The 27,562-nt window shown below is 45.9% G+C and overlaps 1 protein-coding gene across 3 annotated transcripts; it reads left to right on the top strand.

Annotated features, from left to right (window-relative positions):
* The first annotated feature begins 145 nt into the window (after window positions 1-145).
* Window positions 146-26,156, top strand: net1 (neuroepithelial cell transforming 1). Of its 3 annotated transcripts, none has more exons than XM_040174798.2 (11): window positions 146-437; window positions 6,365-6,428; window positions 13,641-13,703; window positions 22,047-22,154; window positions 22,277-22,441; window positions 22,930-22,992; window positions 23,210-23,383; window positions 23,494-23,751; window positions 23,840-24,010; window positions 24,170-24,356; window positions 24,473-26,156. In XM_040174798.2, the coding sequence occupies exons 1-11, from the start codon at window positions 331-333 to the stop codon at window positions 24,928-24,930; spliced, it is 1,818 nt and encodes a 605-aa protein (XP_040030732.2). In that variant the 5' UTR covers window positions 146-330; the 3' UTR covers window positions 24,931-26,156. The 3 variants fall into 3 exon arrangements, with proteins under 3 accessions (XP_040030732.2, XP_040030733.2, XP_040030734.2); XM_040174799.2 differs by lacking the exon at window positions 146-437 and adding an exon at window positions 5,865-6,079; XM_040174800.2 differs by lacking the exons at window positions 146-437; window positions 6,365-6,428; window positions 13,641-13,703 and adding an exon at window positions 19,284-19,608.
* The last annotated feature ends 1,406 nt before the right edge of the window (window positions 26,157-27,562 follow it).

Raw genomic sequence — 27,562 nt, 5'->3', positions numbered from 1 at the left:
GTGTGATCAAGATGCAGCCTGGGAGACGCTGATTAAGTTATTGTGTTGTGGTGTGCATGGACAACCTAATTAATGCTGTTTCTTTTAAATTGCATTCTAATTACTCCAAACGGAGACGCTTGTGTCGTTTGCCCTGTAGCTGAACTGCCCTGGCCCCGCCCACTTAGGGTCATCGTCTAGCACGAGCGACTCTGTTCTTCTCTCATTGGTCAATTTGCGGATTTCCGCCATATTCAAAAATAGTGTCGAGCCCCTGCTATTAGTAGTCGTAGAATAGATTTGTTGTTATTATCCTGGCTGCCTATTTCTCCCTGGTCTCTGACATTTGAAATGGCCTCAGAGGAAACAAAAAGACAACCGAGCACCGGCAACCCGGAGAGGAAGAGTTCCGCAGATGAAGAAGGGTCTTCGCTCCGGGACAGCGGGACTCTGAGACGGTGAGTCCGTCTCTTCCCTTCGGACTATAAAGCCCGATAGAAGCGCTCGCTAATTGGAGACATTCATACCTCAGGTTAACATTAAGGTCACTTTGCAAACTTGTGTCTTGGAGCGAAATCTGCCAAATAAATAACGTCAACGTCACATGGCGATTCAGCAGGTTTTTAACGGCATCATATCGCCGCCGGGTGGCAGCATCGGGCCTTGCTGCTGCTTATTGAGCCCAGCTCTCTGTCACACATATAGGAATTTGACTTGGTGCAATATAAGAATAAAATAATTAAGATAAAGTAAGATAAGATAAAAATATACAATTAATAATATAAAAATAACTATGTTAAAACACATATGTATGTCCATAGTGTCTTTTTTGCAGGTTTGGATCCTTATCATAATATTTTAAATATTTATTCAGATGTGGTAATTTTTACTCCAGCTGATATGATCATTTTTAAAGTCTATTCAAAGTTGTATTTGCAAAACGTGGTTCTACTCTAAAAAAACACATAGAGAATAATTTATTCAGAAAAATGCTTTATTAGAGGGTATTTTTTGAAAATGGTAATCAACAACACTCATGTGACCTCCTTATGTGCATATATAGTTAGTGTATATGAGTCTATATTTTTAGACCGATGTCTTTACGAAGACCCCATTGGGTAGTTTTGCTAAAATATTGATTGGATCACAGCGATCAATAAGTCTTTGAACGATCACATCGCCATGTCAGTATTGGTTTAAGACGGACTTTGAACCTATTCTACCCGTCCCCAAAAACAAACTAACCGCAACAAAGGTTCCTTATGAGCGTAAACCTTCCACAAGCAGTCCCCAAAACAGTGAGCCGTCGTGCCTCCTGTGTGCCGCGTCTCTCTGTGGTTAGAGGAGGTCTCATTCTGCAACCACACTGCACACTTCTCATTGTTCTCCGGTGTTCTCCTTGTTTACTTTGTGGGCATGAATGTGACTGGCTCTTGAATAGCGCCCCAGATCTCATTTGTTTCAATGCAGTTTATCTGATGCGATTTCAGACTTGTGCCTGACATCCAATAAGGTTTTTTGGATTGCGAACCCCTGCAAGAGTTCCCACTGGAGTCTTTTCAAAGGCTTTCCATGTTGTGTGCCAAAATGACCAAGCCCTGCTGCCAACCGGCTCTGTAGACCAACATGGAAAACCGTCACCCGCTATTTGACCTCCATAACAAGGTTTATGGAGGGAAAACATTATGAATGTTGCCTGAGAGAAAATATGGGTTTGATTTTGACAAGTGAGACTGGCATTAAATACTAGACGGATGGTGGAATTCAGCCGTCAGAAAAAAAGTTTCAAAACTCGTGAACTCAGCATTGTACGTTCACTGTCTATTTAAAGCACGTCTGAAACAGCACATTGGGTGGGAGGACAGAGGGCGATGGGATCGTTCTCTTGGGGGCTGTGGCTCAAAAATGCTGCATTCGAGTTGTCAACAAAAAAAAACCTCCGAACAACTATTCCTTGAGCTCTGTGGAAAACGTCACAGCGTCAAGGAAAGATGGTCAGGAGAATTCATGAGAATTTAGGAAAAGACACCCGCTGTGTTCAGGGAGTCCGACCCCACTCTCACTAAGCTACGTACTTACAATGCAAGAGGAGACGCATGTTAGTGAATAGGGGTGGATTTTTCAATTTCTCTCGATTCTCTAGATTTGGTCTTGATTCAGAAAAGTTAATAATCGGAATATTTTTTTTTTTTTAAAAGCCCGTCTCGCGCGAGCAAAAGTCTCTCTTGCGAGATATTTGCTCGCTTTTCTACCTGCTCGCTGTTTTCTTTTTGACAGTAAGGGGGCGGAGCCAGTCACCATGGTCTCTTCACCTGATTGGTTACAAACCGCGTCTTTGGATTGGCTGGAGTGATGCATTCACACAACTATAGAAGCCCATTTACGCATTAATGTAAGGGGATCGAAATTATGAGATAAACGTTGTCAAAAAACAAACGCCCCCCTTCGGTAATCGTAGTGGACCGTAGATGACAACCAGCTACAACCATCATTTACCATCATTACCGGCACATTAAGAGCAATGCGTCCAGCTCTCAGACCGGTCCGTCAGTCTGAATCTAATATCTTGCCAACTTTACCGAACTATGGAGGAGCCTGCGCATATCTTACATCATTATTTCGATTTTCCAAAAAGTCGATCTGTATTGAAAGTTGGCAAGATATTCACAGATTTGGACTTTTTTCCGGTATTTTACAAATATGGACCGGTCTGAGACTAAGAGCAGCTTTTTCTTCATTTAAAAGAAAAATGATTGTTGATAGAAAATCATATTTGTGACAAAGATTTTTTTTTCTCTTATAAAAAATTAGAGAAGGTAATTCATCTGTTGATTTTCTTTTAATTATCAAATAAAGTAGGAAGTGATTCGCAACCTCTCAGTAGCAAACTCAGATTTGAGAAAATTTAGAAAATCGAGATTCATCAATAATCGTTTTATCAGTTTAGAATCAATAATCGGTTTAGAATCGATAATCGGTTTAGAATCGAATCGTTGACCTCTGAATCGGAATCGAATCGTGAGGTGCCAAGAGATTCCCACCCCTATTAGTGACGTCAGTCTGCAGCGGCAAAACAATTTATCGAAAGATGGACTGCAAAGAAGCATCTTAGATGCCTTAGTCCATGTGTTGTTACAGTGGTGAGTCATGCAGACAACATAAACCAACCAGGTTCAAGGTCTAACTTTATTAACAAGGTTGCACTATGAAGGAGTTATGCTAACAGTTACTGTACGTGATCTGATCATCTCATGATCGATAGTTCTCGTGAACGGCCGTGATACGTCACTATTTAAATATTGCCGCCTTTCCTGTCGTGAAGGATGATCCAGTGATTCCTACGCATTGAAGCTCCTTTCCTTTAGAGTAGAGTATTGGAACAGCGCTCATCACAGCGGCCTCTTCTACTACTTACGAGTCAATTCACTCAGTTAGGAACCTTCCTAATGAAATTCGACAATTCAAATCCAGCGTAAAGTTCAATAAAGGCCTCTTCATGTAACAATGAATGCTAGAGGTAGAATGCCTGCTGCAATGTGGACCTTTGGCCACGGGAAGGCCGTGTGTGAGCATTCCTCTGCCTGCCTTCTATAGTATCGGTAGAGGAAAGGCAGCAGCGTGGACAGGGGTCAGCGCTGGGGTGCCTCAGTTTCAGAATAAGCTTTGACAAACAAGGGCAGGGCTTAGTGGGACGCTAATCCACTGACTCATGGGCCTCACTTCCCTCGACACGTAGGAGCAGGTACACGGAGGCAGAAAAGACCGTTGTCCCCTGACTGGTTACTGTGAGGTTACTGCTTTCAGAATAGCTCGTCTTATGAGAAAAGTAGTCTTTTTTTTTTCTCATCTACTTCTCTGAAATCTGATCTTTTTTTGCATTCTCTCTACTGCTGTCCAGTAATTAATAAACCTTGGACAGCCCAGCACGTCTCACGTATTGTTTACCGTCAGTGAAAATAGTGATAAAACTGGACTTCTGGCATTGTTCATCTTATCAGCTTGATAACATTTTGGGACTGCACAATGTAGCACTACATTGTAGAGATTGCAATTTTGCATACGGTTTTCAACTCACAATAACCAGATGCTACATTTTTCTTTGGTGCACAACTATAAACCTTTTAATGTTCCTTAAAAGAAAATGATAATAATGCAGCGCATTGACCCTACTCGACTACTCGACTCATGGACATACCCTACCCTACTAATTTAAAAGTGACGTGTTGAGTGTCCAAAGCTGGCGGTCGAGGATGCTTCCTGTGCAGTTATTTCAGACCGTTCTGAACAACACCTGCAGTGACCTCTGACCCCTGACAAGCCACCCGGACACCCAGGGAGCTTCTCATTCCCCTTCTCTCGTAGTTCTGCAGGAACACGCTGCTTATCTTGAACACCTTACTGTAGCATGGGTGGTCCCAGCAGGAGACCCAGCTGAGTCCATTAGTGCACGTTGACCACTGAGCTCCACAGGACGCGTTTCCCCCCGATTTCTGACTGCGGATCCTTGACTCAAACTAGGACAAACAATTGTTTTCATTGTCTGTTAACCCGACGGTGTAAATGTAAAACCAAAGAAATCCAATTCCCCAGTGCGATGACCTCCATTGTCTTGTTTTATACACCATGTAGAGCAAAAGAGATCCAGTTTATGAAGATGGATGACGAGGGGGGAGGTGGGCTGCAGCTGCCCGTAGTGCTGACTATAGATGGAGAGTCAGCGGGGTCGACGGACCAATGCCAACTGGAGCCGCAGGATCTGGGTTACTGGAATGACTCAAGTGCTGCCTTACGAGCAGCACTTGCCAGACCCCCCCACAAACACACACACACACACACACACACGCACAAAGACCGAACAAGTGTTTCTGAGCAGCTCTGCATTCTCCGGATTGTTGGGTCTTCGTGTGTCCCGCCATCAACGACCCCTCCGAGACATCTGCAACGTCCTCACTGCTCGGACACCATTTATGATCACAACAGAGAGACGATATTTCACCAGAACAAAGCCGCGTGTGAGGTTTTGATTCACCGTTGCGTTATGTCTGCGGAGTGTGACGTGGTTGCGTGATGGTTACCTAACACACACTCCACCATGTCTTAACATTTCATCTTCAGTTTGTTTGTATAAGTCATTTGTGGTGGCTAGCTTTTTTCAACTTAAATAAACCCAGCTATCTGAAATATAGGAAATTCTGCCTACCAGTACACAAACGTTTTATTAACATAAACCACTGCGCCAAAAGACAAACCGTAGTTTCTAACATATAAAATGAAAAAAGATATTCATAAAGTAAACAAAGAGGCAGCTGCTTTTTTCCCCCCATTTTTTTATTTTGTCAGGTTTGTCGGTTTAGTTCAACTCTTCCATTGGTTCCATTAGCTCAATCTGTAACTACATTAAAAACAACAACCGCTGAAAAAAAAAAAATCCCAACGAGATAAATTTCTAGTACGCACAAATATAAATGAATATGAAAAGTACATGCACTTGTAAGTATTGAAAATAAATATAATACATTTTAAGACCCACCATGACTATAAATGCTCTCTAACAGATTAAGTCACCTCTCATTCTCGGTCGATGGTTACCGACTTTCAGAAGCTGCACACTTCCTCTTAGCCTTGTACGGCAGTCTTGAGGCCCACTCAGGTTTCATCAGTGTGAAATGGGGCATCAATAAAAAATGATCTTTGGAACAAGACGGATTCTCAGCACTGTTTTGATGTGGCCGAGCGAGACGCTCGCTTGTGTGATTGTCCTCAGGGGCCCTTGATATGCTCTTGGACATCAGAAGGGATTTACAGTAGGCATAGCAGGTTAGGGTCTTTTTTATGTGGGGGGTTGATTCTGACAATCTCACTGTGGACGTTCCCCAAAAAGGCAAGGCTGGATACTTCGCCAACAAAAAGATCACTTTATCCTGCGTACAAATCTTGAAGATGTGGGGATAAAGACGGTCTCGTCCCTCAAACACAGCTTGACGAGGCCTTTTCTGTAGTAAGCGGCTCGGGGGGGGTCGTGGTGTTCCCCTTCCCAGCCGGAATTTGAAAGATCCTAATCGGAGGACAAGCGGCGAAGCGACGCCATGTTGAGGCTGTGGTAGGTAACGGGGACGGGGGGGGTTGGTGTTTTTTTCTTTTTTTCGGAACATCGCTGCTCCATCGGTCTTATCGCCTGATGAGCACAGCTTCTACTCACTCTTCGTCTGGGACTTTGGGTCAGGGTGGACCCCACTGGGGGCTTTAGGTCTGAGTCACGGTTCTTCACACTAGGGGGTTGTTCTTTTGATGGATTACCTAACACTAACACTCCAGTGATGCACCATGTAGATTGAGCCTTTTTTCTCCACCCCCCCTCACCCTTCTTCATCTGATGGTTCTTCAGGTCACTACGAAGAGGACGCTCCTTTACCTTCCTCACCCCGGGTCCAGAATGGGACTTCAGTCTGGTGAGCACGCCCCGTGTTTCTTTTTTTTGCAAAGCACATCAAACCACCTGCAAGACATTGAGTTTGGCGAGTTTATTACTCAACTATTAACAGATGAGCGACCAGCCAGCTCTACCTCACAGGAAGGAGAGGAAAAAGATGTGCCAGGTGGCCTGAAGCCAAGACCCCAAGATCCAAGCAGCAAGACAAATACCTCCAGGCTTTATTTACTTGATGTTCAATATACAGTACTTGCATGATTAATGCACTCTCACACACATTTACCGTCTGCACATTCCTTCAAACTGCCTTTGGGCTGACTTCTGTCCTTTCGTGTGAACGGCGAGAGAACTGGGGCCTCGCTTCCCATCACAACCACGTGTTTTGGCTTTATGTCTGGCATGTGAGTTTTTCAACGGGGTCTCGGAAACGCCGGCGCTGTTCATTGTCCCGGCGATTAGACGACAGCTCCCCGTCGGCCCACTGCAAGCCAGACTGGAGGATAAACGTCTCATTCCCTTGAACTTCCTCACACTGAGCATTGTGTTCCATGCATACTGTGGAATTCCCCTTGAATGCCAAATGACTAGGGAATACAGGACTTAACTTAGTCTTACCCATTTAGTCACAAGCATGTACTGCAAGGATTTTCTTCTGGTCCTGATCCCAATCGTAGTCCCTGAATGTTGGCTATCTGCCAATAACTCTAAATGTGGTTATACATATACCTAAAATATAAAATAACGGCTTTCTAAAATCTACCGTCATCTTTCACAAGCGACTGGATCCAAATACACAAGGTCCTGATTCAAATTATTTTTCCAGTCAAACACTCAGTTTAATGCTAACAAGCAGCACCATTTGTTTTTGAGAGCACAAACCATCCACAATGTCTACGACATGTTTGGCTCTTCAGTCCGTGTGCTGAAGCTCTCTGTGTTTGTTGGGCAGATCACAAGCTATGGACACTGTGCTTTATCAGCTAGAATTAAATTCGGGAAACTCACGGAAATTTACACATGTAGTAGTAATCTGAATTGGTGAAATATAAACACGTGAAAATTAAAACTTTAAAACACTTTTTCACCACAAAAGCTTATTTTCTGCATTGATCCAAAAGCCAATGGAAGCATCCCGTCGGCTTTTTATCGAGGGTGTGATGACAACTTCCAAAAACACGCTGGCCCTGCAGCTCTCTATGTGCCGGAGGAAAACTCAAAGATGGTCATCAGAACCATTTATGTTAAAAATACAAGGGATTTGTCATGGCGGGTGGAACATGTACCGGAAAATAAGACAAGACAAATTTACACAGTGCATTAAATAGGGCTGAAATATAGATATGAACATATTACATTTACAATGTAATTTACAGAAGAATAGACCATAATATAAAATAAGGAGTGATGGGTCCACTATTTGAAATTCATAGACTTGGCACATGGTCTGTTTATGGTCTATCCATAACCCCATTGAATACTGTGGGTGAGTGGGGAGCACGGTCGTCCTCCAATCAGAGGGTTGTCGGTTCGATCCCAGGCCCAGCTAACCCTCATGTTAGTTACTGATGGGCAGGTGTCACTGTGTATGGTTCTCCTGTTATCAGTGTATGAATGGGTGTGAATGGGTGAATGATGTTATGTAGTGTTAAAGCGCTTTGAATGGCCGGAGGACTAGAAAAGCGCTGTACAAGTACAGTCCATTTACCATTTGGATCAAGGGCAGCTGTAGTTGGAAACACTATCCATCCTTAATCCTTGTTTCACTAAAGGCGGCTTGTAATGGCCTTTATCCTCAATCTTCTCAGCAATCGCCAGCCTGGATTCTTTGATTTTCAAATCCGTGAATGTATAAACTTGGCTCCCGATTTCAGGACAAATTTCTCTTGGGCAGCTCCCTGAGTATATTTCCATCAAATTCCTCGGAAGGGGCCGTGACGTCTGTTCTCATGAGGCTCTCTCGTGGCTGAACTACGCCTTCTCACGTTAGCCAGGGACCCAAGTCTAAGGAAAGGAAAGGAAAGGAAATCCAGCCCCGTGCCATGGAAACAACATCATGACCTTTGAGCCGCTGCCTCTGATGGGCGAGCCTGCGTGCAGTTTTACCGTCAACCCTAAATGAGACGCGCTGATTAGAAGCAGAGAAAGAGCGTGCAGACCATACAGCAAGCAGCGTGACCGAGTGGCAAGGCCTTCCAGTTTTCTTTTTACAGCTGCCTTAAACACAATCCACGGAGAGGAGAAATGGAAGCGGCGTCTGGAGAGCCATGAGGCAGACGGCTCTTTATCTCGTGCCAGCCGGCTGCTTTTGATTCACAAACATGGCGCGCTTAAAGAACCATGTGGACCTCGTTAGCTCACCCTTTCAATTCACCCGCCGTTCCATCTGTCAAGTGTGTGTACATCAAACGGCTTGCAATAAAATAATCCTGGAAGTGTCTTTAGTCCCATTGCCCTTATCTCAACCACCGCCGCATTATGCTGGAAGCTAATGCCAAGCCTTGGAATAAAGTGTAGCCAACTGGTTGGGCTTTGAAGCAGAGGGCTAGGTGTGGGAGGGGGTGCATACAGGCCAACCTTGGAAGCAGGCGAGGCCAGCATTCCCCTGTTGCGTTCGCTCAGACTACATCAGGTGAGGCCTCGAGGGGATTTTCTGTCATGGGCGAGAATGTGAGTCAAGTTTTCAACCCGATGCCAAGGTGGAGCAGATCAGACCAGACTGATGGAATGCAAAGGTAATTAACTGACAGCAAGAGTACGATTCCGTGCTTTTTTTTCACCTTCTTCTCAAGCAACAAGTTCAGGCGGCCGGTGGTGTAAGCCCGGAAAGAGTTGTCCGTCTGATGAAGAGCATTCCAGCCCTTATTCGCTCGGTGTGAGTTTAATGTGGCTGTCGAGTTCGGCTTCTCACCGACATTATCAACAGTGATAATTATTGTGGAAAGGCCTTGCCCATATCCGCGTCAATTCATGTCCAACCAAGGCCAACTTTTTTACCCCTGACTGTCTGCAAAATCCTCAGCATTCTGCAGGGAGGAAGACTTATATCACTGAACCCTTGATAACACATAAGTCTCCCCCAGAGACACCTCATTCATTTCAATGAGATCATTATCGGCAGCACTTTGATGTTTGCACTGCAGCTGCTCCGCGTCCGGGACTCATGCCTCTTAATATCTGATAACGCGTCTATTAGTAACAGGATTTTCCTTTTCTTGCCAGTTTCTTTTTTTATTAGGTCTCCATGATGTGATCCAGGCTTTTGACAAGCATGGCTCAACAATAGTTCAGGGCCGGTCAAACGCCACGTCAGGCTAGTACGCCAACCTTACGTTGTAATGCACCAGTTGGTGACCTTATGCGGGATGGTGGGTACACTTGTTTGAAGATCGGCGGTTCAATACCTGATTCCACGCCAAAATATCCTCAGGCCAGATACTGAACCCCAGAGGGTTGCGCCATCAGTGTGATCAATAAAAGATTGATCGCCACCTACCTATCAAGATCTAATCAAACAATTAATCAATGGGTAAATGTTCAGCGCTTTAAGTGGTCCAAGGCACAAGACCATTTAGCATGTGGTTGGTTTGGTCTCTTTTAAATGGACTCGTCCTTCAACCGTCGTTTACACGTCCCCGAGATAGCGCTGAACAACCTAACTCAGTGTGCCTCCGTCTTTAACAGTCTTGTGGCTCAATTAAATACACTTGTGTTAGCAGAACTGTCACAAAGCCTTTAAATGTTGGACTTACATTTTCCAACTCAAAACAGTCTTTGTTTCCTTTTTTATCTCCCTCCACCTCTTCCTGTCTGCACAGCAAATATTGATCCTGCCTTCCACAAAACTTTGTGAGGTTAAACATTTCTCGGCTACCTCGGCTTCTTATCTAATCCAGGCTTTGGTTCGGAATGAGCCGCTTGTTAGGTCAAAGGATGGATGTGTCTTTGAAGTGTCACGGTAATCTGTGATTTGGTTCGAGGCTCCTTCCTCTGCCTGCTGAACTCTTCCAGCCGGCCGGGATCCGTCTGAAAAGCGCAGAGACGTCTGTGGTACCGGCTCATTACGGCGGCCCTGTTTATGTTGTCCCTGTACATCATCGAGCTGTAATGTAGCACACAAATGTATCTGTCTCCCCAGATGAGTAACACAGCAACAGGGCCGTGGTCGCAACAGCGTCTAAAACCTTTGTGTGTGTGTGTGTGTGTGTGTGTGTGTGTGTGTGTGTGTGTGTGTGTGTGTGTATTGAGGCGATACGGGGGGTGTTTGTTGAGTCACCGTGTTTCCCTTGAACCCGGCCCAGCTTTAGAACACGTCTCTGCTTGCAGCGTGTTATTCCATCCGTGTGCTGCTGGTGAAGGGATTATCCAAAGGTGGCAGAAACAGGACGGCTGATTTTCGTCGTCTTTTCCCCGCCGCGTCTGTTTTTCACTCAGAGATTACGCTTGTGTTTTTAATCTTCATTGTGTAGGACCCGAGCCTAAGGCAATATTTAACTTGGAGTGGAGCGGCCACACTTAGCACGCACACTTCAAGGACAGCTGGCTGCAGACGGTGGATGACCTGCCGATTCGGGGCGCCACCATTCGGGCTTTTCTTAGGCTCAGTGGCTGGTTACATGACCTAGTGCGAGAGGGATTCTTGTCCTACCTACACACAGAAAGACAATAACTAACTAACAATATCTGGGAGATGTATGCTGTACAAAACAACAAGTTCACTTTAGAGTGTGGCACTTCACTCGAATGTCACTGTGTGGCATCCCTAAAGACTGATTTAGAGTTTTACCATGGCTGTGCTGTCCACTGGCAGCTAACGTTAATATCTCTCTTCCTGATTTTAATGAGAAGATATTTTGACATCTTGTCACGGTGCTAAAGTGTGGCTTATTGTGGCATCCCTAATTTTCTTAAATAGTGCATATAGTAGTTGCTTATCAGAGGATAGATTATAATTTTATACAATGTGATCCATTACACCCACATTTGATATCACACTGTCTAGTATTTATCTTGACTGTCTGACGAAACCATGTACGGTGGACATAAAAAGTCAACAACCCCCCCGAAAAAAGATTTTCCTGACATGTTCTGAGCTGCATCTGACAGCAAAAGCCACGGTCTGCAGAGAGCTTCCAAAGCATCAGAGAGATCTCATTGTGGAAAAGTAACAGTCAGAAGGTTAGAAAAGAATTTCCAAGAAGACATTAGATATTCCCTTGAGCCCAGCGAAGGCAGTCATCATCAAGTGGAGAAGATATGGCGCTACAGTGACTTACCAAGAACTGGACCCTCTAAATTGATAAAAAAATAAAACTGTTCAAGGAAGCATCCAAGAGGCCTACAGCAACATTAATGGAGCTGCAGGGATTTCTTTTATGTACTGGCTGTGCACTACATGTGACAACCATCTCCTGCATCCGTCATGGGTTTGGGCATGAGTTGGCAAGACGGAAACCTTTTCTTACCAAGAAAAACAAGGCCTGCTAAATTTGACAAAAACATACTTGATGTCTCCCAAAAGCATGTGGGAAAATGAGTTATGGTAAAACGAAGGTGGAACTTTCTGACCATAATTCCAAAAGGTGTGCTTGGTGTAAAAACCACACTGCCAATAAACACTTTACCCACGGTAACCCAAGTACGGGGGGGCGGGTTCACACCCACAGGCCAATTATTGACCGTGGCAGAATTTCTAGTATAATCTCGGCCCTTGTTGTTAGAATACGGACCTGTTTTGTAGTCTTTGTAGCCATCACAATGAGTGTGAAAAGGGTATGAGTCTCCATGTCCTCAATCCCATAACATCCTTATATATATATATATATATATATATATATATATATATATATATATACGAACACTTCTTTATGTATAGAGATTTAAGCATTATCTGACTGAAAATGTGTTATCCCTGTTGTTATCACATTATTCTCGTCTCAGTTTGAGGCATTATAACAGAACACCAAACAGTGGCAATAAATGTATCGGCCCCTTCCATTTCACATCTTGCTGTTTTAATTCCATTTATATAATGTCACCTCATTCACTCAGGTAGTTGTGAAACTTCTCTGCTGTGATGCTGGATCGCTCAGCTCACCTCTCTGCTGTTAAGGCTAACACAGGTGTGGAGCATGCAGTTCTAAAATGCGTTACACCACCACAAACAAACACGTCATTCATCGTCTGCCCGCCCCGGACCATCACGTGTCCATTTAGTCCCTCCTCGCCTCGCTGGTCAATCAGGTGTTGCGTGTCCATCCAGAAGCACTCTGGCCCTCTGTGCCTAATGGACGAGCAGTAACGGAGCCGCAGGGGTCCCCGAGGCCACCGGCCCATTCTGCTGTTGTCGCCTGCTGAATGAGTGTCCCTGACTGAAAGTCCACATGCAGGTGTTAAAGCATCCTGCAGTTTAATTAACCCCTTCCTGTCCCCAGGGGGACCTCCAGCCGTGTCTATTGTGGCTTTACAATAGTAGCTACTGGGGCAATGAGCATAATTGGCCTGAAGTACAAGCGGGGAACTGGTGGCTGTAAAGTACTTCACTTGCAAAGAAAATTTGTGTATTACTACTTGGAACTCCAAGAATGTTAGTGGCCATAATACCAATCTGATCCTTAGTGCAACTGTAGAAGAGGGGCCTCATTACAGAAAATGATTTTAGTTGTATCTTAACTTTAGTCACAGAGATCTTTCTGTACAGAAATAAGTCAAAGTTGTGTCCTATACAGTCTGAGTTTATCTTCTCATCCTGTGTATTTAGTTGATACATTCGGGTCCCTGTACCAAATGTACCAGTGGGCTTCTGGAGACCAGCCATGATATAAATGGCTCTCGCTTGACACCGGCTAGCAACCATGCCAGAAAAAGACAGATGTTCTAAGTAGCTACGAGGAGTATGATGACCCACCTTAAAGTCAAGAAGACCGCAATTTTGATTGTGATTTGTCATTTATTTAATGTATTGTCATTAAAAGCACCAATGAAACGGTGTGATAAGCCTTTCATGTTTATTGAAACATGTTTTGGTCCTTCTAAAAATCAAGAATGTACTCAAACTGAAATAGATCTTCTTTCTTTTACCCCCTATTTCTAAGTGTTTGCTCCTTGTGTAAGCGTCTCCGGTCATCGGGAATCCTCACCCTGTGGATCATAAGAATGTTTAATACACACAAGAACTTCCAGTGATTCATCTCCACTATTCCCGCTAACATCCAGCCTGTTCATCTCTTCACAGAAGCGGAAACGCCGGGAAAAGGATGACGGTGACGCGGCCAGTCTCTGCAACTTTGACTTTAAGGTAAAAATAACTGCCACATACTTGACTTCATTTCAGGTCCGCTTCTAGAACACAGCAGGGCTTTTCACGCTCTTCACCTGGAGGTTAGATTTGCTTTCAGGAAGACCCGTTTTGTTAGTTTTTTATCTGTATTGTAAGTCATAAGAAAATCTCATTGTGGACGTGATGTGATTATTTTCTCATTTCTCTGGTCTTAGTGTTGTCTGTGAAGCCTACTTTTACACTCACTGAATGAGCTTCTATTTCTTTGTCATTTAGTACAAGTGATTCTTAGTGCTCCTGAAATGCCATCCATGATCAATTAAAATAACCAGTAATAAACGTTTGCAAGGGAGACCGTTATCAAGCAGACTGGGCTTCTTGAAAAGCTATGGGAGTAAAAGGGTTGTATATGTGTGCATCACAATAACATTTAGATTTCTTCGTTTTTTCTTTAACAAAGTTCTCCCACACACTTGTGCTTCTCTTACAATCCGCTCAGCATGGATCCAATCCCCGCTATTGTGGGAAGCACTGAGTAGGACAACCCTCGACTTGAATGACTTTTGGCACGAGATGCGTTTCACTGTCTCCTGCAGAAACCGATGCTCATCAGCAAGCAAACAAACTCAAGTCTACACGTATATTGTACGGCGTAGCGAGTGGCGTCGGGTAGTGTGGTGGGCTCCGGCCTAGTGTGCGCTTAGTTTCGTGGACTACCATTTATTAAATAATCTTGGGCGAATGAAAAAAATAAATTGTTGTTGGGCTGTTTTTAAATGGTGGTGTTGTGCAACAGGCTCTGTGTCATACTAATTATACTAATTATTAATAATTCTCCACAGACAGAACTCGAGCAAAAAGTATCTGCACATGTTGTGCGTCTGTTTAGTGACCTGTACTAATTGACATTCTTTCATCGTTACCAATAGAATACAAACAAAGCAATAGATGGTATCACATTTTACCAGAGCTGGTGTTTGCCGCACCTAAAACAACCCACAATGTAGCATGAATGAGCCACGATGAAATCACGTCTTGGTAAATGATCTGTTTGGCTTCATTGAGCCAAGGTGTGAGAGAGCGCGGAGACCAGAGGGGAGTTTTAAAGGTGTCAAAAACAAAGACTCCAGAGTTGTTGTATTTCAAGGTGAGCTTTTGAACGTTCCAGTCCAGACCAGGGCACGTCAACAACAGTTTGCAGCACCATTTGTGCCAGAGGTCTGCACCAGATTCACTGCAACAGGCTCCAACTACAAGCCAAAGGTTTTTGTTATTCTTTTTAATTCTTCTATTCTTTTTTCATAAACCCAACAAGCGATATTCAGTACTCAGAGCGCTAATATAGCAGCACACTACTTTTGTTATGTAAAGCGAAAGAAATATTAATGTCTCCCTGAGCAAAGAATGTTGTTGTGAGATTGTAATCTAAATGTCTCTTCACTTTGTGTACGGGTTGTTAGGGCCTGTCAGTGCGTGTGAGGGTGCCCCACTTGTTACAACTAAGCCGAGCTGCTAACTAACGCTGTTCCTCCAGGTTTTTTCAAGGGGCGGGCGGGACTGACGGAAACCGACACATTTTCGGAGTGTGCTGTCTGGTTAGACTGTGCTCACCTGTGTGTGTGTGTGTGTGTGTGCGGACGTGTCTGTCGTCAATCATTTATGGCACGTCCATCTTTTTCTGTATTACACAACATTTTCTGACTGAAAGAAGAGGAGTTGCTTCAAAATCTTCCAATGTAGCAGTGTCTCATGTGACTCCGGTTTATTGTGATGGTAACACAAACGACATCTTTGAAAAACCTGTCAGCCATATCTGATCCCTGTAGTACCTGAAGCCTGTCGTCAAAATGACTAATCTTTATCACCAAAAGACTTAGACACCCAGGTTTGTTTTATGCGGAGCATGACGAAGTCTGCTGCCACATCTGGAACCGGCTCTATCGTAACTGAAAGACCAGACCGGATGGGTTAGAAAACACACCTCGTTTGGTGTGTGGGTGTGAAAAATGAGCACCGCGATCACTAGACCAACTGAGGATCATCTTGTCACAGCTAGACAACTTGTAAACACCTTTTCAGCTTCAGGCGCATTTCCCTATTCTACCAGCCGTGCTGGTTATCAGCGCGCTCAAAAGAGCATCCGCTTCACACACAACTGAATTCTCTCTCCTTTGACCTATCTGGGTTTACTGCTCCTATCCTGCCAACGGGCACCAAATCCCCGTGTTTTTATGCAGGCTGTTGTCCTTCGCCCACATAGAAGGGATTTGCAAAGACGTACAGCACGGACCTCTGGAACCAGTTAGATCGGTTTCTCTGACTTAACTAAACAAAGCTCTGAAAGTGTTGTGGAGACTGTTGGGGGGCCACTCCTTGATTCCTATCAGCGTTCTACTCCCACTCTCTTGTATTTTCCAATTACGTGGCTTGCAGCACAGTGAAATCCCTCCAGCCCGTAGCAGACATCCTCCGTTAACCATCTGTTTGCTGGGGTACTGGTGCTCCTTGTCTCCAAACATAGTTTTTAAGTAAACCTGGGTCCTAGAAAGCGACATCTCAGTTTTTTTGTATAGCATCGATTCGCCATGATCAGAGCTGCAAGAACCAATCATTTCCATTGTTGAGCAGTCTGCCGATTAAAAAATAATAAGTGGCGCCAGAAATGGGCTTTTTAGGGGATGTTTTTAGTGGGAAAAAAGATCATCTGACGACTGGGACCATAGTAGTTGAGTGTTTATGCCGGTCGGCCGAGGCTCTGCCGGTGTCACAAGGCGTTGGTGTCTTCACTGCGAGTCTTGGATACCAACGGGTGTTTGGTAGCAACCAGCGCTGCCCTGGGTGTGTGACGGCTGACATAAAGACCCAGTGTGTTGAGTAACCGTAGCATGTCAGTCTGGTTGTCATTGTCACTACAGGCGTTTGTGTCAATAGATCACTGTCTACATCTTCTGTAGCCACGGTGGAGCGCAGGTATTTATAGTTCTGCGCCCTCAGAACAAAAACTCAATGGATTATGAGGAGTTAGGATTTTACAATCCCACCCAACTGGGGGTCTGGTTTAGAAACGAGCATACTCCTAAACCCTGCAGGTTCTCAACTTTGAAAGCTCAGGTTCATCGTTATAGATTCCTTCTTTATAATCTTTGGTGCCTTCATTAAAGCTGACATCGAAAACAATAGAGAAACAGCGCGCTAGATTTTTAATGTCCAACCTGTAAACCCAGCGCTGCCAACTCCTTCCTTCCCAATGGAAGGAAATAGCAGCACTGACTCCCAAAGTTGACAATATGACAGCCCGGCTTTTCAGACCTGAATGATTATCAACGTAAACAATCCGAGCGGCTATTGTTTGTGCTCATGGCCGTGGCTTGCAGTATGCGGTCAGATAGACGGGTGGTTACGCCGTCCAATCCTCACCGTGGAGCCAAATTATGCGGTTGGTCCTGCGACAGCTGTCACAGCATTTGATTTATTGAGTGCCGTCAGCATGAAATGGGATTTTCAACCGATAAACCGGGGGGGGGGGGTCTCAAAAATATATTAAATTTAGCTTGCATGCTTCAAAATACGACCTAAAATCTGCTACTGTTGGAACCTGTGAGGGACTAGTAAACACTGCTCCTCAATAACCCCATGTCAGGAAAACACCTAGAGATGATGATGATGTTGCGCAATCATTTATTTTCACTTTCTTTAACAGTCGTGTCCGTGTTAACTAACACGTAACATTTATTCTCACTCTGCAGTAGCGGAGGGTGCCTGATCAGAGAGGTCAGCTGTTATGTTTTAATGTTTATGTGATAATGTTTTTCTGTTGCTGACCTGCATCAGCAGAGGGCAGCAGCATCTCCGGCATCCTTGCGTCGGTTTAGGTCAGTCAGCACAGTGTTTCTCTGCCTGCTGTGTTTTTCGGCAACTCAGGCCTCGGGGCTCAGTGTGTCCCTGGCACGGCACGGCATATGTTAGACGGCGGTAAAACCGCGTTACTCAGACGAACGCGCACGTGTGTCATTGAGCGTAAATCTAAGGCTGCACGGCAGCTCGGTGTGACGAGGAGAGGGGCCGAGGCTACGAGGGCCGGGCGCGTCGAGCCACGTCGCGTTCAGTTTTTATAGCGCCGAGACCAGACGCACAGCTGCTTCAGCCAGAGGTCTCCCCATGAGTAACAGCAGGGCCTCACACGCCGTCTGTCTACTGAAGGCACGCACAGACTACACACAGACTACACACATTCGCTTTTCAACACCAGGTCCTCTCTGACTCCTCAGTCTGCATAGTTTCCCACTCTGCTGTCTTATCTCGCACCTCAGCCATTCCTTTTTTTTTGTCCTGATCCTAAAGTCACTAGACTTGTGATCTCACTCCGCTTTGTTTTGGTGACGTGACTCCGACTCGCCGTCCTGCTGGCCGCTCAATAACAAAAAGTCCAGACACCTCGATTGGCATTTGTGTTGTTACGCACACACTCACACACACACAGAGCAATGGTATGAAGCCCCTGTCCTGGTTCACACCTGCGTGTTGACCCAAGAGGACACACACACACACACACCAGCCACGCCTTGCAGCACGTCCACATTAGCCACTGTGTCGGAATTAACACCTCCACTCTTTTCTGTGCATTTGTGCAGCAGCTGTATCGGTGTGGAGGGGGACGTGTAGAGTAATGGGCTACAGGTGTGGTCGTCCTTCAGGCATGTGTGCATTTGCCTGTCCGGGTGAATGACCCCCGTGTGCACAAACACACGCACACCAAATGCTTCAAAAGTTTCATTTTGGCCTTAAGAGTTCTTCCCTGTTGTTACTGAAACTGATCGACATGCTGCCCTTTCCCCCACTGCTGCACCACTTAACATATGGGGGAAAACCCCCCTCCTTCCCAATGGTAATCAATAAACAGGTTTCAGTTTAACATTAGTGTCACCCCCGACGAGCCTGCTAACAGCTCCGTCTATCGAGCAGAAACTGCTTTGATACAAGTAATGAGCACTTTGTAGTTCGTTAATTATTGTGTTAAATAGAATTCCGTATTTAGCTTCAAAGCTCTTAGTACCTAATATAAAACCTGGTGGTAGTCGAGACAGTATAGCGACTCTTTGGGTTTTTGGTATTTTCAATTGAATGGCAATGTTTGTTTTTAGTCATATAGCTTATTGTGACCTGCTGCATTTTAACCCAATTCATACAATTATTACCAACAATCTTTCTGCCCTACGTTAATGTCTAGATCAAATAAAGAAGTTCTCGCAGCTTTTTTTTTCCTCTCACAGAAGTACATTTGCACACAAGTAAATATAAATCCTATATGATTGACCTTTTCTACTTGCTTCACTGCAGAGCTGCAGCCCTCTGAGACAAACCAGTATTATTAGATAATCCTCAGTTTCTCTTCCCCTGCCCACGTCGCAGTTGTTTGCGACAACTCTTCTTTGCAGTAAGCTCCACCAAACTTCTCGCTACAGTTTTCTCTTGTGAGTGTCAACAGAGCCTGCGTGCAGCTTCTCCCCACTTCCAAGTAAACCTGGTGCCGCCTTATCTGCAGCCATGAGTGCAGGCTCGCTCCTCCCCTGTGTGTCCCGATCTGTATAAAGCCCTCCCTCACTCAGTGTGCTTCAGACCAAAGTTTAGAAAGAGTGTGTGAGGTGAGCCTTCAGAGCTCATGAGGGGAGAAGAAGGTGCACGTATTTATTCCACTTTTTTTCTTTTCTTTTTACCCACAAAACTCTCGCTTTTGAACAACCTTTCTCTGATTTGGATTACTTGAAGCTGAATCGTGAGGATTAAAAGAGAAAGCGGGGAAAAAGGATATCGTTTTTCTCCGTTGAAAGCTATGGTGGCTTACGATGAACTGGGTAGCTTGGTGCCTATCAAACGGACTCTGCAGGTGATAGACTACCAGAACCAAGCCAACAAAGAGTCAGAGGTGAGATGCAGAAATTGTGGTGGCAAATGTCTCTTTACTTACTTAAGCCCTTCCTGAGGCACCAGGAGCGGGAGTCTTTCCTTTTGTGTCACGTTGTGAATGAATCAGCACCTAACCCTGTTTTTATCACACTGGGTGCACCGTGTTTGTAGAGGCTTTTAATCACACTGTGCCTCGGAGATGAGACTTTGGACTTTTGAAAGTTTGAGATACTGCCTCAACAGGAAATGTTAATCATTGGATCCCACTGCACCTAGGAAGTGTTTGATACCGGACAGACCCCCCGCGGTGTTGTGTATTCGCTCGTCTGTTCTTTAATATGCATCCCAGCACAGCAGGCAGCTTAGCCTGAGATCAGGACAGTGGAGCGGTGTGGGGGTGCTGGGTAAACCTCAGTCAGAAACCCAGTCTAGTCACTCTGCTTTTCAACTGTGACCAGGTTATTTTTTATGCAAATGCAGCCACTGAGCGTTCTTTGAGCTGCAGCAGATACAATTGAAGCGTGTTGAAAGGTGTGCTCTCTCTACTTTGTGAATGTGTGTCGTCCCCCCCGTCCTTCCTCTGAGGCTTGCTGGTTTTCATTCGGAAGAGATTTGAGGGAACATGTGGTTCACCTGACCGTAAACCAACCGCTGAAGCAGAAGTGCCGCCGGGCGATTTGTTCCGTTCCGGCAGAGCTGCAAACCTGAGACGGCCCTTTTTTTTAGCTGAAACACACCGCGCTGACTTGTTGATGACCTCGAGGCCTTTCATTCTGCCTGCTCAACTCAAGCTGTGCTGTAAAAGCCAGGGACACATCTGGGATATGAGCTCAGAGCACACACGAGGTTACATCAAAGGGAGAGCACAGGAAGCACTTTGGGAACCCTGGAAACAAAAAGCTGCTGAAGTTATAGGGTCGGGTCAGGAGTTTGAGGAGCACATGTAGGATACATGTGTATCCAAAGCCGCAGCACAAACCGTCCGTCGGCTTTTCCGAAAAGAGTCCCCGGCTCAAACTGCCAGAAAAAGCAACTTTCCCTGTCCGTCTGCACTTTTTCATTTCACAGCTGATGAACAAAGAGATGGACTAGTGGCCCTTTATGAGGGCTGGTTTCCAAAAGACAGGCAGTGCAAAATGGCCAACACGAATTTCCAATATTGACACAGGAGACCCCTGCTTCTTATCTACTTTTTAAAGTTGTCTGCTGTTATTAAAAGGTGACATTCTAGTTTCGTGAAGTTTGGTCCCTTTGCACATAGAGTGCAATTGAAGCTACAAACAGCTGTTTCCTGGCCCCTGCCACTGGAACTAGACGTTCTTGTGTGTGTTTAGATTCTCTGGTCCAATGCGGAGACCGGGAGCAGACTGCGAGCAGACAGCAGCAGATGGAGTGGATCTGTTCCACAGCTGTGTCCGCAGGGCGGCCAGCCGCAGTGCCTGCTCTGTTTTCCCAGATCTGCTGAGCCAATGCAAAATCCCTTTTAGCCTGAGTCAGGAGAAAAAACACACACACACACACACACACACACACACACACACAGAGCTTTGCTCGATTTCTGAAGTTTAGTCTGAAGTTCGTGCAAACGTTCAGAGATGCTAATTATGAGTCTCAATCTTCTAAAGAGGCTCTGTGGGCTGAAATCATTACCTCACAACCACGTCTTTGATTCTTGAGGCCTGTTGTCCTTGGCGCGGGGCCAAGCAGCTCTCATTTCTCCCAGCCTTGGGGCCGGGTAGGGGGGAGGGTCACCTGGCCCAGGTGTAGCGCTGCTCTCACGCGAGGCCTTCTGGAGAGCCTGTCTCGACTCGCAGCAACTGGCAACCATTGCAATGGCGCACTGTGCAGACAGAGGGAACACCCCCCCACCCTCCCCACACTTGGAAAGGTGTCCCCGAGGAAGGCTGTGAGGAGCTGCTGCAGGAGGCACGTTTGATGGACCACATCATCTGCCAAGTGGGGCTGTTGCGGGTGTCAGGACAGATAGCAGCCGAGGGGGGGTGTACAGGGAGGGATGTTGAACAGCTGAGAGCGGGGTCTCGTGCATTCCTGGCATTCCTCCAAACCCCCTTCCCCTTCCAGATCAGTGCTCAGAAAGGGTCTTTGTGCTCAGCAGGCTGAGCGACTCTTCACATGATGGAGCCAACAGCTGCTGGAGCTTCTTCCTCCTCCGAATCGGTCCGCTGCTCCGCCAGTCTGTCTGTCTGTGGCTCGACCTCGGCTCCGGCTACTCCCATTTCACTCAGTAATGAGGATTTATGACTGAAATTGATGCGGTTTATCACGAGTCACATGGGAGCGTCAGCCGTTAGCTGCTGAGGTCTGTGGAAATCTCACAGTTGCCATTGCCAATCGATTTGCTCTGCGCTGCTGCAAGCACAATGAGAAGTTCTGACTTTTCTTCATCATGGTAAAACTGCCTGACTAATCACTCCTTCCCGTTTTTTTTCCCTTCAGGAACCCAGCACAAAGCGTGTCCGTCCTCTCGGCAGGGTGACGTCGCTAGCCAACCTCATCTCTCCGGTGAAGAATGGGGCCGTCCGGCGCTTCGGCCAAACCATCCAGGTGAGCTCCCGGGACTCACAGAGGGAACTCAGAGCCCACCTCCTTGCTCTTCTTCTTTTTGCACCAAACGACTGAGTTTCCACTTGTCTGATTGCCGGTTCTTCCTCTGTCCTCATCTCCAGGCCTCCTTCCGGGGCGATGGCAAGGCGCCGGGTGTGCCCCAGAAGCCTTGCAGCAAGCCGACGGCCCCCACGCCGCCTAAAAGGAGGAACAGCATGCTGTGGTCGGAGACGCTAGACGTCCACCAGAAGGGCACTTTCTCCACCAAAGAGATCAAGCGGCAGGAGGTGAGAATCCGCATGGAGTCATGAACATCCTTTAGGAACAGAAGTGCATTGGTCGGGACACAGAGGGTCAAAGTGTAGTTGTGGACTCATGAGCGAGCCGAGTTCGAAATCCAGACAGTGGTTGATTTGACCTGTCTACTAGACAGGGTTCACACACCTCTGCAGTATTTGTGTCAGATGGTCGAAATTGGTCTAAAAGCTAATTTCCCCGTCTGCATGAGCTGACATAGACCTGACAAGCCAACAAACCAGCGCTCTCCTGCCATACATACAGACTTGTGGTGCATATGGCAGACATCTTGGCGAACTGCCAGAAGCCATACACTTTTTTTAAAACACTGAGAGCCAGGGGAGAGCGAGAGAGAGACAAAAAGAGCAGCCAGATAGATTTGACACCACTGCAGTTTTATAATTAAGTTGAATTGCCATTGCTTGAAAAAATGTTTTTTCTTTTTTTAAGTATCCGTCTGTGCTTCCCCCTTCCTCAGGCCATATTTGAGCTGTCTCGTGGTGAACAGGACCTGATCGAGGACCTCCAGCTCGCACGCAAGGTTTGTACTTTTCTATCTTAGCGGTCTCTGGAGTACGTATTAAGCAAACAGATTAAATCAAAGTCTGGCAGGCCTTTCACGCAGCCAAGCCAGGAACTATAAAAAGACACTCCTCTTTCTCTTGCACCCTCACAGCCCTCACCCCATCCACTCCCCTCCTCCCCTTCACCTGACGGGATGTTGACGTTTGATGTTTCTCCTCCCCTCTCGTACACAGGCGTACCATGATCCAATGTTGAAGCTCTCCATTATGTCAGAAGAGGAGCTCACTCACATCTTCGGCAACTTGGATGCCTACATCCCTCTGCACGAGGACCTCCTGGCGCAGCTCGCCAAAGCCACGGGGCCAGTTGGGACTGTGGGCCAGATCGGACAGATTGTAATGAACTGGGTAAGTGTCCCGTCCCCGTCCCTCGACTTCTTTGGATTCTGGTAATAGCCGTCTGGGTTTCCAGTGAAAAAAAAAAAAAGCAGCTTAACTAACTCTCGTCTCCCCTGCAGCTTCCTCGGCTCAACGCCTACAAGGACTACTGCAGCAACCAGCTGGCAGCCAAGGCGCTGCTGGACCAGAAGAAGCAGGACCGGCGGGTGCAGGACTTCCTGCAGCGCTGCCTCGAGTCGCCCTTTAGCAGGAAGCTGGACCTGTGGAGCTTCCTGGACATCCCGCGCTCTCGCCTGGTCAAGTATCCACTGCTGCTTAAGGAGATACTGAGACACACTCCACCAGAGCATCCGGATGCGGCCAGCCTGGAGAAAGCGGTGAGTCGAAGGCACATTTTTCTTTAAATGCAGGATGAGGATCTCCGAACGTGGCTGAGCTAAATTTTGTATTCCTTGTGTTCTTCAGATCACCATCATTCAGGGTGTGCTGTCTGACATCGACACGAAGAAGGGCGAGTCCGAGTGCCAGTACTACATCGACAAGCTGGAGTATCTGGACGACAGGCAGAGAGACCCTCTCATCGAGCGTTGCAAGAGCCTGCTGTGTCACGGGGAGCTCCGTAACAAGAGCGGCACGGTGAGCACAACTCACTCAGCTCATTATATCAAGTCTCTCATACCATATAAGGCAGTTACGCTCCTAACCACATGCTTCGCCATCTCCAATCCAACCAGTGATGTAAACATACATTGACGCTCTTTGATAACTTTGGCTGTTTTTGTTGTTTCCCTCCAGAAGCTGCACGTGTTCCTGTTCACCGAGCTGCTGGTCCTGACCCGACCAGTCACCAGGAATGAGCGCCAGTGTTTCCAGGTCTACCGCCAGCCGATCCCAGTGCAGGACCTCGTGTTGGAGGACCTGCAGGACGGAGACGTCAGAATGGGCGGCTCCTTCAGGGGCGCTTTCAGCAACGCAGACAAAGGTGAGGCTTGCGTCTCACTCAAAGACGTTTAGAACTGTTAATGTAAGCATATATATGTTGTCTGCTCTTAAGTGTAGCAGTTTGCTAATTCTGCTTTTCTCTACTTGCCTCCACAGCCAAGAACATTTTCCGCGTGCGCTCTCAAGACCCCAGTCAGGCGCAGTCCCACACACTGCAGGTCAATGACGTCTTCCACAAGCAGCAGTGGGTCAACTGCCTCCGAAGCGCCATTTCCGTCCACCGGCCCGTCAGCGAGCCCTCCACGCCGCCCCCGCCGGCCCAGAATGCCCACGCCAAGCGTCGGCCCTCCTCCGTTTCCGCCATCGTCCACATGGAGGAGGCGGATGAGAACCACCCACAGCCGCCGGCCTCTCAGTCTGCCCCCAGCTCGCCGTGCAACAGCGCGACCCCCAGCCCCACTACAACTTCCCCTTCCTCCCGCTCCTCCTCCTCAACTTTATCGACGACGTCATCCTCGACGTCATCGCCGCTCTCCTCGCCCACATCGCACAAAACCAAAAAGGACAAGAAGTCTCTGTACTCTTTGGGGAAGAGAAAGGAGACTATGGTGTGAGCTGAGGTGGAACGAGAAAAACGGACTCCAGTGTGGACACATTTATTTTTGTACATAAATGTTAAAAACCGTGGGACTTTTATTTATGTGCGTCTGTGCGCTACAGTGTTCTGTGTTACTGTCCTCTTCGGCAGCTATTTACCTCACCCCTCCATCCAAGTGCACCGCACAGAGACAGTATTCTGGAGGGACGTGCACGGCTTCCACAGCTCTGAAAGGGGAAGCGTAATGAGAAGCAAACACACATTTCTCACACCGACCTGTGTGTTTTGAATGTGTTGATTTTCTGAAGATAGAGGTGGTGCATTCAATCCTGTTTACTATTAATTTGATATTTAAGCATTATTTTAGACCTTTTTGGGGGACTAATGTCTTACATTTTTTTATTCAAAAATGTATTGTAGTATTTTTTTAGGTTTCATACAGCAGCACTGTTTTAGCTTTTAGGGGAAGTTATTTAAAAGTATATTTAGCAGGAAAGAAAGGAGGAGAATCCCTCCAAAGGGTGAGGTGTACTACACAGAGCTACAAAGTTCTCTGTAAAAGTCTGTTTTTTGATTAATCAGAATTCAAGTCTTATTTTTATACATTCCTTTAATGACAGACTTTATTTTAATCCACTGCAGGCATTAATTTAAATCCAGGGACAAATGAGACTTCAGTCTCTAAGCATCATTATGGGGTGTATCATCTGATGTCAAAATCAGAGACGGGATGTTTTCTTTTGTTTGGAAACAAAATTTTGAACTGAGCCATGTTGGTTTTTTAAAAGCTGACTTTTTAGAATGAAACGGATCCCTTTTCAGTGTAGCATCTTGCATGGAGCTTTAGCTGTGACACTGCGTGCACCAGTAGAGGCAGCAGGACATATTTACCTGTCTTCGGGGACAGGACAATTAAACATGAAAGACTGGTTGATGGGAATAAGAGAAGTTTGTTGAAGGCTGAAGTGGAAAAGAGAACAGATGGAAAAGATTGAAATAGATTGTCACCGCAATGTGTTTGACTCAATCAACTTCCTGAGGAAGTTAATTGAGTTTTCTTGCAAATAGGTGAAAGGTGGTAAACATCAAGTGAGTATAATTGACAGGAAAAGGTACGTAGGGGAAGGAAGATTAAAAAAAGGTTTATTGTATGTGGGAACATGATGAGAAAAAGAAAGGAGAAGGGAAGAATTGTATGTAATTAAAGAGCAATAAAGATCTGTGTAAGATTTGCAACTGAAATTTGGTTTTCATGTCTTTATGTTGTTTGTTATAACGTGTTTATTCACAAAGTCATACAGTTGGATATCTGAATGCTGAATATGGAGCCATCATACTTTAGATGGTTAGCTTGTCTTAGCATAGAGAAGGGAAGCAGAGAGAAATGACTCGCATTGCTCTTTGCAAAGGTCAAAAGATTCCAGCTGCTCAAAGATCACTGAGCAGCTGGAAAGCTAAATAATGTGCAGTTATTAGCTGGTTTTCCTTCTAGTTGTTCCCCCCTTTTTACAGTCATGTTAAACTAAGCCAACCGCCTGCCAGCTTATTTTTATAGAATGAAGCAGCAAGGGGATATTATATAATCTATCATCAAAATAACTATTCTTTTAGTAGATTTAAAACCGACACAATAGCTGGCACCTCCTTAATAAGGCTACGACGACATTGATTGGAGAAAAAAAGGAGATAGAACCAAGGGACATTTATTTATGATAGTGCTTTACGCTTAACTAAATAGTTGGTTCTATGATCGTTTTGTGAATAACGTTTGCGGTGGAAGAAGTCCAGATTTGTCCAGACTTTCAACTGCGACATCGCTGCCTGGTGCCTGTTCCAACTACGAGAGAAAGTTATTCAGACGCTCCGCGTTTGTTTTTGAACACTTTGTGTTTCAAGAAATCAAAAGTGGAGGACCTGCTTAGTCTATGAGCTTTCGCCACAACGGTGGGCGAAAAGCTCATAAACTAAGCAGCTCAGGTGACGATCACTTGAAAGAAAATGAAGAGAGGCCGCTTCATTTCAGCTTTCACAGAACTTTTAACTGTGAAATATTTCATCTTTGCTGGAGCGAGGACGATTTTCTTTTCCCCTTTTAATTTGTCTGCTTGGCAGCACCGAATAATGGCCTCATGTCTGTCTCCAAACGTTCCCTCATGCTCTCCACACAGTTGCCAATTTACTTTTGATGGAAGGTGTACCAGCATTACAGTTTGGCAAGATGGATGCTGCTGTAGTCTGTGACAAAAGTAGAAAATAAAACAATGTTTTGTTGAAAAGACAACGCTTATTATTGTTGAGACCAGCCAAGGACGTCTATTTGAGAGGGAAACATTCCGTTGGAATTGAACTTTTTACCCCTTTATCCATCAAAAATCATTTTACTCGGCTGGAAATGAGTGCAGGATCAAACCCAGCAGGACGCTCTCGTCTGTGCTACTGAAAGCTGCGGGCTATTGGTCAATGACACACACAGACGTCTGAGCCTCCTGTCAGCGATCTGTCAGCGCCACATCCATCGAGGCTTATCTCCCTCCACCAAAGAACTCCACAAACACAACCCTGACACTCTACAAACTGCCTTCAGCTCCAGCATCTGAGCCGACTGCCCACCATGAGGTGCAACGCAAACAGAACGGACATTGAGCAGT

This window comes from Gasterosteus aculeatus, chromosome 4 (assembly GCF_964276395.1).
Source record: "Gasterosteus aculeatus chromosome 4, fGasAcu3.hap1.1, whole genome shotgun sequence".
In the NCBI taxonomy this organism is placed as follows: domain Eukaryota; kingdom Metazoa; phylum Chordata; class Actinopteri; order Perciformes; family Gasterosteidae; genus Gasterosteus; species Gasterosteus aculeatus.
This window is presented reverse-complemented; position numbering and strand designations above follow the sequence as displayed.

Excerpts from the sequence above, each read along its gene's own strand:
- net1 (XM_040174798.2), top strand. The coding sequence starts at position 331 with ATGGCCTCAGAGGAAACAAAAAGACAACCGAGCACCGGCAACCCGGAG. Across the intron at positions 438-6,364 it reads GACAGCGGGACTCTGAGACG|GTCACTACGAAGAGGACGCT; the intron begins GTGAGTCCGTCT and ends ATGGTTCTTCAG. Across the intron at positions 23,752-23,839 it reads CGGCCAGCCTGGAGAAAGCG|ATCACCATCATTCAGGGTGT; the intron begins GTGAGTCGAAGG and ends TGTGTTCTTCAG.